Here is a 13090-nt window from a genome sequence, read left to right as displayed (position 1 = left end):
TTAGATCGCTACATAAATTATTTTTGAAGTTTATAAAATTTAATTTTAAGACGCTTTAAATACTCCAAATCGACTTTAACGATTTTGATTATCGATAAGAGAAAAAGTAGCATACTATCTATCTACTTATACTTAGTATATTTTTTATTTTAGAGATAAAATTTTAACTGAAAATATAAATTTTAAATTTTATTTATTTAATGAAAAATCAGTATATATTTATTTGTAAATATTATTTTTTTAATAAATATTTATTTTTTTAGAACTGAACTAACGGAAAACTAAACTCGAAATATTTATTTTCACACTTTTTTGAGAGCCCCTAATTTTTGAATGAGGCAAATTGGATACCAACCATCAAAATCTTTATCATTTCAACACACAAAATATTTTCGTCTTCGGTGCAGGGGATGTACTTATACGCCGGGTACAGTGAGTAATTTTCCTTCTCCAGCGGTCGTCGTCGCGTAGCGTTTCTCCCCTCCTCCATTAAAAACTAAAAAAGAAAAAGGAAAAAAAAAAAAATCCATCAAATCTCACAAAACCATTTGCTTGTGAGATCATCGTCCTCCGTATAAAAGGAGGAAGAGGAGGAAATAAGAACACGAAGAACACGAAGACGAGGACGACGAGGAAGACGAAGGTCGGATCCATGACGAGCGCCTCTGAGCTTTTCTACAACTGGAGATCTCGCGGGGGACGCATCTCCGACCCGGATCCGGGTCCAGAACCCTCGGCCCCCAGCCCCTTCCCCTCCGATCGCGACGCCGATCTCCGCCGCCTCCGCCTCCGCCGCCGCCGCCGCCTCCGCCGCCGCGACCTCGGCGGCCACCAGGCGCAGGCCCCGCCCCGCCGCCACCCGTGCCATCATCGCGCCTCCCAGATCGTAAGTAGTACGGGGACCGATCGATCCCCCCACCCAAACCCTAAAAACCCTAGCCCGTTGATTCTACGTGCCTCTAAAGCTCTAGATTGTTCGCGAATATTCGAGAGATTTGTTTGTAGGATCAATAAAGACGCTAACTTTCAAGTAGAACCACACACTTTATGTAGTTTTCTTTTGTCTTCGTACTCTTCAACATTTTTTTTATAAATTTTTTTCCCCTACATTATGCTACTTAATTTTTTTTATTGTTTTTTAAAGATGTTCTTCAAAGTCGTTCTTTTTGGTTAAGTAGCTTGTGGTTGCAGTTTCCTTCTTTTCCTTTTTGCCCTGTAGTTGCTAATGAACTACGTAAATAAATAAATATACATTACTACTGCATCCTATAGTGAGAGAAAAAATTTATTTTTGACTCATCTAGAGTTCCTCTTTTGTAATTTGAGGAGTGATAAAATGAGATCAATGGTGTAGTCACTTTAAATGACTAGATTTGCCATTTTAAAATGGTGTTTCTTTTCTAGCCTTGTAAGCTACTGTTTGAAGTCTTTAGTTGATAATAATTATGTGAGAAACACAGTAAACATTGTTTTATATTCACTTGAATGTGCTTATGTATTCAATTGCTTGGTTGTATACAAATCTGATAGTTTGGAAACATCCTTCGCTCGTAGAGCTTTCCTATCAACTGGATTCATAGCGGACATTGTGCCGCATCTTCTAGTGTTCTGTGTTTCTATATCAAAGGTTTCATTCCTTTAGTGGATGTATTACATGGCTGTGAGAGCCAACAAAAGGAAAACGCATTTTAACTTGTTTGTTAGCATATGGAATATCTTGTATGGTACTCAAATTTCTTATTGTTTGGTCCAGATAAACTGAGAACCAAACGTTGAATTGGCTAATATTATGCTGAGAAGTAAACATATCACCTTAACTAAATATTTCTTTCATCAACTTGTAAATCTAAAATTGAAAGAGATGACAACGTTTACCTTTGTTTACAGCAAACTATCACTCCTTTCCTTACATTTACTAAATTACTACGAGTTCCCCAACAGCATAGAAATGCAAATGTTTGTCTACATAGTTTGCTTCTTGCATGTTCCTTCTTCTTTTGTCACCAACTTTTTAGTTTTTTTCTTATTCCCTTTTTTCTTCTTTGGAGAATCTTGTATATCATTTAGTTTAAAAAAAAAAAACAAATGCTAAGCTCTCCAAATAGACCATAGCTTGTTCACCATTCAACAGAATTAATGTATCCAATTTTTCATTTTTACTTTGGAGCTTTCTATGTATTGCAGCATAAGTCCTGTTCTGCAAATCAATTAGATGCAAATGGACTAAATATGATTTTGAGATCTGTCAGCTGTGCTTCATTTTGTTCGTTTATTCTGACTAATTTGAATCGACTACACATATTTATATATGCTATTTTCGTCATTTAATAATTTTTGCATTGAGTCCGCTCATCTTGGCTCTATTATCTTTAGGAACTCGAATCAATTCAATTGGACGCCATTACTGCTAGTGATTCTACTGGAGGAAATGATGGCATTGATGGAACTACAAGTGGGATCGACAGGTTGCGATTAATCAGAAGTGAGAGACTTCCTGGTGCCGTGGTACAGGCACGAGAACGGCTTATAGAAAGACTAAGGGGCATTTCCCTCACAGAAAGCAGGTCTTTTCTCTTCTATATTAGCTGACGACATGCTTATTAATTTGGATTAGTGGATAATGGGTATTGCACATTGGGTTCTGAACCGTTTAACAAACTTTCAGTTCAGTCCTCGAAACTTTTATTATTTTACTGTTAGGTACCTTACCATGTCTCTTGCTGCAGTTTTAGCCATCTTGTTGAATATCTCTGTTAAATGGAGACAGATGTTTGTCTAATCGCCATTACCTGCCATGTGACTGTTGGGCTCCTCTATCAAGTAGGGTGTATCTTACTTGCATGGTGAAGTTGTACAGGGCACTGATGATCGTGATTGTTACCGGATTCAGATGGCAGGGACTCAGCTGTAAAAATTGAGAAGCTGAGGACCAAATTGGAATTTTATTAGGACATTGAGGCCCTCTGATCAGTCTATCCATTGATCAGTCGTCAGCTTAACAACACATATTATATGTACGCTTAGTATCATACATCATGCTAACAATTCTTCTCTAAATCTTTTGCCAGGCAAAACACTGCAGTTTCTGGTATATCATGGGATGAATTCGCAATCAGTGGTGTTTTTAGGGTTGTTAGCATTGGAAATCGAGAAACTGAGGCTCCAGCAGAGTGGTATGAATCTGGTTCGCCATTTTCCAACTTCACTATTGAATCAGAGGAAGCCTTCTCTGTTCGCAATTTTAACAACAGGAGACCCCCTGGACTAAGCAAGGAAGCTCTCAATGCCCTAAAACATGAAGTTTTTCGACATGTAGAGGAGGATGATGAATCCATTAGGGCATCACTGGAGTGTTCTATATGTCTGGAGAGATTTAAAGAGGGCGTTGAGCTCATGAGGCTGTGGTGTGGCCATAGGTTTCATCCAGATTGTTTAGTGCCATGGTTGCTCAATTGCGGAGATTGCCCATACTGTCGAGCTGTCATATGACCGCCATCATGTGTACGCGACAGTTGTGGCAACTAATTTCGATCATTTAAGTTCTTGTTTTAACATACATTGCAGTAAGTTGATATTCAACATACCGGCGTGTTAATGTACTATGGTGTCTTTGTAGCATAGAATTGCAATCTAACGAAAGGGAACCGGGATCGTCGTGTTCATCATTACGGAATATGTAATATTGAACTTTTTGGCTGGTTTTGGCTTTATGCTTGTGAGGATTCTATTTTAGTTTCAAGGGCAAGTTGGGTGTTCTTTTAGTTGTATCACTTCTCTGAGATGTACAAGATACAGACTTAAAAAAACAAAAAAAAAAAACTATATGCTTTCCTGCTATTATCTGCAATATATAATCTCCTTTTTTGTGAGAATAACATCTGAAGAATGCATGATAAGCGCGCGAGTTCACAATTCTTTCATGTGTTGTTGCTTTTTAGTTTCTCACTGTTGTAAAATTTGCTGTGCTTGATTCTCAGAAACCTCGAGTTCCAAGTGGTTTGGAATTTTGTTGATCTATATGTTACTGTGCTCTTCACAATTCATGTCATTTCCATACTATAATCAGAGAGTTACACTATTTTCTTTTTTTTTTTTTTGGGCCCTTTATTTCTCTTTGTACCAAGATAGGTAATATTCCAGATACCATATGATTGAAGCAAACTCATTCGAGGGTCGAACCAACCGGTAAAACTAACAAATCCCTAGCCGGCGGTTTCTGAATCTTCTTTTTGTTTTTTAAAATTGTTTCTGGAATCAAACTAAGGGGTTTCTCAATCTTCTATAGTCTATTTGTTCAACAGTATTTTGAAATCTTTCTGGGACATTGCACAACAATCATAGGAAACTTGTAACATGCTAAGAAAACATATTTATATTATAAATGCACTTATAATACAAAAATAACTAGGAAATTAAGCATTGTAATTATGATACTGTAAAGGATAATATAGCATACGCATGGTTCTAAATTTTGTTAACATAAAGAGGTTGTCCTTACTGTGCAGCAGTATTGTTTATTGTAACAGGTGATGTACTGCATCTATGGATCTGTTATTCCCTGCTAGTTACTATGTGATGGAAAATTATAAAATGTATGAATAGTCCCTGTACTATCTTGATATTGCGACTTGGTCCCTGTACTCTTTACATTTCACATAAACTGTATTCCAATCTCTGACGAAAACAAAATCGTAATATTTCTTTGAAAACCGTCTTTCATTTCAATTTGATTAGATCAATAATTTATCTTTTTGGCGGTCGAGGACCAAATCGCAATACTGGATAGTGCAGGAACTATTCTTAAGTTTTTTATTACACATTTAACTTCAACTAAACATTTCTGTTATGGTAGAAGAGCATCTGTACCAGAACACTAAGCAGGCAATAAGAAGAGGCACAAGGAATTGTATGAGCCCAAACTCTCTACCATGGCTGTTGCTTTTGTCGTCGCCATCCTCAATCGGAAACCCGGTCATCGTCTGAGTCGCTTTACCAGTCGCAGTCTCTTCTGCTACGTCGCGATCCTTCGAAGCAGCAGCCACATCCTCCTCCGCCTTCGCCTCGAACCCTTCCACGACTCCGACTTGGTATCTGAGGAGGAGGCTCTTCGCGCCCTTGCTGTGCCCGATCGCCTTGAAGTCCTGCGTGGCGTCTTTCCCCGCGACCTCCAGCAGCAGCACGTCGCCTCCCGGGTGTTCTTGCAAGAAGTTGGTTACATCAATCACCTACAAACATATGCAAATCATGAAGAATTCTTTTCTGTAATACTCGCACCACGTACATAAAATTAATAATAAATTTATTAATTTCATCCACTGAGTTGTTTATTTATTTATTTATTTATTTTTGTATAAATTACTAGCAAAACAATCAATCTTAGGTTCCTACGAGACTCGAGAGAGAGAAATTTCTATAAAATGGCCATATCAATTGTTTTGTTGGTCGAAACCAAAAATCAAACTTGGCCATTTAATGAAAAAGTTATCTTATATTTGTCTCTTTACTTAAAATTATGTAAACACTTTCATCTACTTAAACTAACCTGACATGTATAACATTACATATACTCAAAACATAGACCAAAAAAAAAAAAGAAAAAAAGAAAAAAAAAAGAAAGAGAGTGAGAGGAGAGAGAGAGGACCTTGCCACCTATGGCGACCCAGCAATCATTCACACCGTTGTGAGAGGAAATTTGAGAGAGGGTATAGATTTGATGAGCTTCCATAACAGTGGCTTAAGACTCAGAAACTAGAAGCAGCTGCAGATACTTTAAAACTACAAACTTTGCAGTCTAAAAGAAGAGAAAAATGTGAGCTTTATAAGTTGGTGATGGTCTAGTGATTATTAATTTGGGGTTGTTGCACCATGCCAACTAGAAAAGATTGGTTGGACCAGGTGTACAAAATGCACATCATACCAACTTAAAACATTCCATTTTGAGAAGTCTTATATCTGCGATTGCAAACTGGCTTTTTAAAGCTCGTAACATTTGTGATTTAATAAAATAACATATTTTACTTATGAAGTAATTTATTTCATTCTGTCTGCAAGGTTAAATATGATATGTTTTTTTTTTATGTTTGATTATATTATACTCATTATTTATCAAGTACAAACTGATATCATCATCCAAACAGGGCCAAAAATTTTATAAGATTTTACTTATGCTAATATCTCTTTATCGTCTCCTTAGTAACTTGGTATATAATTTATAAGCAGGAAAAATGCTGTTCGTATATCTATATAGATTGATATAAATCGTAAATCTTTTTAATCTTAAGGTTTATAAATATCCAAATAAATTTTAGATGATAATAGTAGAGAAAGAAAACGGGCCTTTGGATGAATGGAGTGTACATTGTATATGTAATTTAGGAGTGTACAGATTGCATTGCTCGGATTATGTGGTGTTGATACGTAGACCAGGTCCACAGAATAATTTCTAGGGGTTTGTTGAATCCTTACAGACCCAACCATATTACAGGTGCAGCAATAAAAGTTGGACGTATGATAATATATACATATAGAGTTGAGCTAAAATGGTATCGGTACCAAACGGGTTTCGTTACTATCCATTTGCTTTTGATGCTGAAATCTTTAAATCGACGATCGGTATCGTTGAACATAATTTATACCGCTTGAAGTATCTAAAAATCAAATTTTATGTTTTTTTGATATTATTCTCTTGTCCATCAAGTTGATATAAAAATGAATAGCTGAAATTAAATATTTTTTAAAAAGAGATGATAGAAAATTTTTAATCAAGATCAAGAGTATAAATTTCTAAATAGTTTAAAAAAAAATTTAACCAAAATTTTCTAAATCGTTAAACGAGAAAACGTCTCATATCTACCATTAAAATTATAAATTTTGAAATACTTTGATCATTAGGTCAATAATTTCAAAAAGATTTGAAATTTAGTTTCTATATGTTTTAAGTATTATAGATCATGTTCAATTAATGGTGCCAATCGTCGATTTGAAAGTTCTATCATCGAAAACAAATGGATAGCAACGGAGTCCGTTTGCTACACTATCCGGCTCAACTCTCTCTCTCTCTCTCTCTATATATATATAAGTATATATAAGGCAAGTATTTCGGTCTTATCTTATTTGTTTGGATGCGTAAATTTATAAGTTTACAGTATCTAGTTAATAAAGCGTGTATTAATCAGAACTTAATTTCTATTAGTCTATCACAAATACTTGACATAATTCCCCTCGTCCGGTGGCCGGCTCCTCTAAGTACATAACAATATTTAAAATTATTTTTTGGATTAAAATAAATTGCCTTTGCTACTCCTTAAGAAGCCAAAGAAAGAAAAAGAAAAAGAAAAAGAACAAGAAAATCAAAGATTCTTTGGATTACACCGTTATATAATATATTATATATATATATAATTAAAAATAATAATTTTTATTTAACCAATAACAAGCAAATTAAATGAATGGATTAAATTATATCCATCTAAACCTTCCGTTTGGATTAAAATCATTTATATATTTTCTAAAGATTAAATAATCTCTATGTTAGATAAATATATAATTTTGCAATCCGGTTTGCTGACAACTTAAGTATTTTATAGATAAATAAAAATATTTGTTTCATGCCCAACTCGAATCCTAACAGATTTCTAGAGAATTTCGTCGTTCTCTCTCTCTATATATATATATATATCATATCATCTTTGTTTCACATACTCCTAGTTCTACTCTCTTCTTCTCCGAGAAGAAAAAAAAAAAAAAAAAAAAAAAAAAAAAACTTATTTAAGACCTTCAATTATATATATATTATATATTATATATATATATATATATATAATTAATATATATATATATATATATATGTTATGCATGTACTACTTCTCTACGTAAGTCACTCGGAGCTTGGCCATGGACCGCATCAACCCCACAGCCGGCGACTTGGACCGGCTGGCAACAATTTCTCGGGCCTCAGCCTCTCGACGTCGTCTCCTGCCTCCTCGTCCTCCTGCAATTGTTCCTTCTTCTTGCCCGACGATCTCTTCCTCTCTCCCCCCTCTTCGCCACTCCCCCCAAACCACCACCCCTCCCCCTCCCCACATCCTTTCCCCGCCAATGCCGATTCCTACCATCCTCGACAATTCGCGCCGCTGTCTACGGCCTTCGCTGCCATTAATGCCGATTCCCACCATCGTCGACAATTCGCGCCGCTGCGTACGGCCACCTCCGACAGCAGGCTGCACCGAATTCCGGCGCAGACGATACAGTTCTTGAATCTGAGTCTGCTGCATGGGGACTACAAATACGTCGCAGTCTTCTTTCCGACGGTGCTCAACGAAGTAAAGAACCTGATCCTGGATAGGCACGACTTTCGCGTTCTCGAGAGGTTCATCAACGCCTGCGACGAACTCCAGAGGGCGAAGCTCCTCGCGGCCGTCGCTGCAGATACCCGCACGCTGTTACGCATCTGCTGCGATAAGAACGGGTGAGTCACTATAAGAAAATCTCATTAAAAGCGTATTGTTGTGTAGAGTGTCTCAAATCAATGATCTATTGAAGGATAAATTGCATCATATAGTATCTTTATTTTTTTTGATGCTTCGAAGCTTGAGTGTAGACTATTTCGTTTGGGATGCTTCCAGCTACCGTTTGGTTCGGGGTTAAGGAAAAACTAGTTATTTCAGGGATAGGGTTAAGTTTAGGGTTAAGGTGGGGTTAGAGTATTTTTGTGTTTGGTTGGGGGTTGGAGTTAGTCCAGAATAGTGAAAAATAGTGTTTTGTTGGAGTAGGTGGGATAAGAAGGATAGTGGGTTATTATGAATAGAAAATAGTATTTGGTTGGGGTTTGGTGGGGTTAGGTGGGGTTAGTGAGATAACCCATTTGAGGTGGGGTTAGCTAACCCCACCCATTTTTAGAAGTGTTTGGGGATAAAATGGGGGTTAAGGGGTTATTCCACAGGTTTAGTTTGGTATTGAACTCTATTTGTTAGATAAAATAGAGTTAGGAAAAAAGCATATAGGAATATGCTGAGTATTTTCCCAACTTTCTCACCGTACGTAACACAATCTCCTCGCAATTCCAAACGGAGCCTAAGCATCCATCGTTAATTACTGAAAAACTTATTTTTAAATATCCCAAACGAAGCCTAAGCATCCATCGTTAATTACCGAAAAACTTATTTTTAAATATTCCAAACGAAACGAAGCCTAAGTATCCATCGTTAATTACCGAAAAACTTATTTTTAAATATTAATTTTTGTCTTTCTTTTGCATTTGAAAAAGAAATTAGCTTTTGTTTTACTAAATAATAAATATGTGATCAAATTGATTAGGCAGTAAAATTATTTTAAAAAAAATTAAATATATGTTTATTTCAAAAGAGATGCACTTACAATATATGTTTATCTTGTTTATTTCAAGAAGCATTTTTTTCATCTTTTGTGCAGAAATTTTCATATAGATTTGTAACTTTCTAGAAAATTTCAAAATAGTTTCTAACATTTATGGTTTAGGGTTTAGTGTTCAGGGTTTAGGGTTATATAAGTTTCAAAGTCTTAATGTTTTTTTTTTCCCCAAAAAATTCATGATTAGTATCTCTGAGAGGATCAGTAGAGCTATTATACTATCGGAAGTATAGAGGATCCGGTGCTTCCGACTTTTTGGCTCTTAGATCAATCCTTTTGATCATTTCTAACCTTTGGATTAATACTATTATTTTGTAGGGACCACTCAACCCTAGGGGTACTACTCAATCCTAGGAAGGATTGCAATCATCCCAACTGTATAATTATTAATCCAATAGTCAAAAAGTCGGAAGCATCAACTTCTCTATGCTTCCGATAGTATAGTAACTCTACACCTCCGAAAGATATCTATGAAAATTATTAGGTACACTTGATCTTGATCTATCAGTACATTATAATATTTTACATAATATGAAAATAAAATTTAATATTAAAATGTATGGAGACCCCCCTCAACTTCAAAATGAATTATTTACTAGAATCTCAATATAAACATATAGTCAAATTCAAAATTCAAATTTTAACTTGAATTAACATATTTGAATTTAAATTTGGATATGGATTCAAAATTTGATTTTGATTTTTGACACTGAATTTAAATTTCAATTTAAAGATTTGAATCAAAATGTTAAATTCAATTCAAATTTAATTTTAAATTCTTTATTTTAGTTAAAATTAAACTCAAAATTTTAGATTTAAAATTGAATCTTCCACGGCTGATGCTGCGGACAAGCTGCAAGCATCTTCAGACTCACTGTATCATGTAAGAACAAGTCCCATGATCAAAATTACTAACTAAAATGTCGATAAAAATCACCTCTTTTCGATCGATACCGGGTAACCGATGCGGACCTAGCTCCCACTTACTTATTGTAGTAAGGTTACAACTCCCTCAACAATGAATCTTGGTCGTTCGAACGACGATTTAGAAAGAAAAAAAATATATGGAAGCATCACTCTACGTTTTAACTCGATTAATTGTTTGTAATTTGATTGCAGGTCTGCGATACTTGCGACATTGATAAAGTATTCACGTAGTTGGGAGCAGATTTCGCATATTCTACGTGCTTTGAGTCCCTTCATTCTTGATCTAGCAAAGGGAAAAACTGGGAGTGATATCTTGAAGTGTTGCCTGAACCATCCCGATTTTGATCGAGACAAGGTAATGAAGTTCTTGAATAAATCGCACTCGCAGTTCCTGAACCTTTTAACTAATTAACTTTCGTTTTTGTGCTCAAATTTTAAATCTCGATATTCACGATTATGAACTTTAAAACTTAATAAATATATATTACGTTTTAGTAGCCCCTACTTTACATAAATAGTTATTGCTTGCACATTGTTTATCTGTATGTTCATACACAACTGAGTCTAGTGGTTCTTTGTTTATACTTTCAATTTGATAGTATGATTTTTTTATATGGAAATAAGATTGGGCAAAATGATATTCAAATATAATTAAGGTGAGAAGAAATTAAGATCAACAAATATATGGTACTATATAATTTGTACTGTATAATTTGTGTAGCTCGTTCGATGACGAAAACGAAATTTGGCCAAAAGTTGGCGGATTAGAGGTATATTTTACGCTAACTTGTCTTCTCCTCTCATCTATTTATTTTGTTACTTCATGTTGGTTAAGGGTTAATGTATTGCTCTTATTGGAAAAAAAGATTCTGATAAATAACAGTAAATTAATTTTATTACATCCTACTTCATATTTTAAATGCTTCTTCAATCACCTTTTGTGTCTGAATAAATATCGATAAGACAATATTTAGTGCTTTGCTTAATTAAGAATAATTTTGTGTGCTTTGCTTAAGAATTTAATCTTAAATTTACTGACTATGATAAGTGAAACTCTGCAGTACATTTTGCGACTTATTGTGAAGAACTGGGATCAGCTTGCATTCGATAAATACGGAGTTTTTATAGTGAAGCAAGTTGTCGATCTTACGACGGGAGAAGATGCATGGCAGCTTCTCAGTGAAATAACACAAAGCGCTCTCGAACTAGCACAGCATCCATCGGGGTTAGCATCCTTAATCTTTTGACCTATTTATGTATTGTATGAGCGGAGAGCTGCCACACTTTTAGAAGTACGGAGGTTTCCGTACTTCCTTTCTGATCGTTTCAATAATTGATCAGTCATATCAGAATCATATTTTGTTACTTTTTGAAGTTATTTTAAGCTGCACTAAATAGCCATAAGTTAAATAAATGCTTCAAATTTAACTGCCTCTCAATAAATAGTTTAAAAGGTTTGCAATTCAAAACCAGAGCTCTTGATCTTTATCTGAAAATCAAGAATTGCTTACATCATCGATCTGCTTACATCATTAAACAAACAATTGTTCAATATCAGCTATTGTAATTGACAACATTAGTAAATAATGTGGAAAAGTTATACATAAAATTTGATATCTGGATAGTTCAATAATCTAAGATCATATCTAATAGCAGTGTTTTCTAACTCTCTTTCTTTTTTTCGTTATCTTTTTAGGAACTATCTCGTACAACATTTACTTGAGAAGAGGATTTGGCCGCTTACATCTGGCATATTACAGACACTAAGAGGACATTTCGCGAACCTTTCCACACAAAAATACAGTAGTAATGTGGTGGAGAATTGTTTGAAGAACACAACATCAGACGAACGTGAAAGCATCATCCGCGAACTGCTTTGGAGTCCAAATATATTAGATATTTTCGTAGATCTCTACGGAAACTATGTTATGCAAACTGCTCTATCAGTCGCCAAGGTACTGTGTCATATTTTCTCTACTGTTCTTCAATGAGATTTTCTTTTCTTTTCTTCTTTTTTTCCTAAGTCCTACATTTACTATGCTTGTCTTTTTATCTTACTTTTTTTTTTTCTATTTTTTTACAGGGAGGTGTACATAAAGAGTTGCTTGATGTTCTTAAGAAGAACCTACCCACTCTAACCCAACAGGGGTATTATAGAAAATTCATCAGAAGGTTCAAAAAGTATCGGAATTAGAAGGATAGCATTGGAAATTAGCAGGATTATTCTAGTCATGAATTAAGTTTGCTGTTATTTGTGGCCCAGTTGTTGCTGATTAGTGAATGTAGGGAAAGTTGTTTTGTTTTGTTTAATTATCTTAGTTTTCTTCTCAGAAGTTGAACATACCACTTTTGTTATGATAGTTTTGATGCACATATATTAGTAATATAAGTGAATGTGCTAGTGAAACTTTATGGATTAATTAGTAATTCTTGTTGCATGCTTCGATTTGGCTCAGTTTTTTTTGAGTGTTGAGTATTTTTTTTTNGTTGGGCCTATATATACAAGATTAGCTTGCTGCTTTGTTTTTTTTGAGTGTTGAGTATTTTTTTTTTGTTTTAAAAGAAATTCATTGCCTTTTTGTTGGCTTTGTTGGATGATCTAATGATCTAATATGATCTAATTCTTTAATAATAAATTTTCCTCGGGAAAAAAAAAAAAAAAAAAAAAACAAAGCAGCAAGCTAATCTTGTATATATAGGCCCAACCAATGTTGTTTTTGAGGCTTCAATGGGCCTAGGCCGGTCCAAGACGACATAGGTCCAGTTTATATTATAT

At 34.9% G+C, this 13090-nt stretch overlaps 3 protein-coding genes across 3 annotated transcripts; 2 read left to right on the top strand and 1 right to left on the bottom strand.

The window, feature by feature from the left end:
• On the top strand, positions 511–3847 carry LOC109721760 (probable E3 ubiquitin-protein ligase RHY1A). Its single transcript, XM_020249533.1, has 3 exons — positions 511–886; positions 2374–2564; positions 3069–3847. Exons 1-3 carry the CDS (start codon positions 653–655, stop codon positions 3487–3489), a joined length of 846 nt encoding a protein of 281 aa, XP_020105122.1. The 5' UTR covers positions 511–652; the 3' UTR covers positions 3490–3847.
• LOC109721697 (cytochrome b5-like) lies at positions 4342–5770 on the bottom strand. Its single transcript, XM_020249438.1, has 2 exons — positions 5642–5770; positions 4342–5225 (listed from the first exon to the last, which is right to left on the bottom strand). The coding sequence occupies exons 1-2, from the start codon at positions 5723–5725 to the stop codon at positions 4827–4829; spliced, it is 483 nt and encodes a 160-aa protein (XP_020105027.1). The 5' UTR covers positions 5726–5770; the 3' UTR covers positions 4342–4826.
• Positions 7851–12508, top strand: LOC109721519 (pumilio homolog 12-like). The gene is made up of 5 exons (XM_020249169.1): positions 7851–8467; positions 10507–10669; positions 11376–11539; positions 12011–12269; positions 12398–12508. The coding sequence occupies exons 1-5, from the start codon at positions 7851–7853 to the stop codon at positions 12506–12508; spliced, it is 1314 nt and encodes a 437-aa protein (XP_020104758.1).

This window comes from Ananas comosus, linkage group 15 (assembly GCF_001540865.1).
Source record: "Ananas comosus cultivar F153 linkage group 15, ASM154086v1, whole genome shotgun sequence".
Taxonomy (NCBI): Eukaryota; Viridiplantae; Streptophyta; class Magnoliopsida; order Poales; family Bromeliaceae; genus Ananas; species Ananas comosus.
The sequence above is the reverse complement of the archived record's forward strand: the minus strand, read 5'-3'. Positions and strand labels throughout refer to the sequence as shown.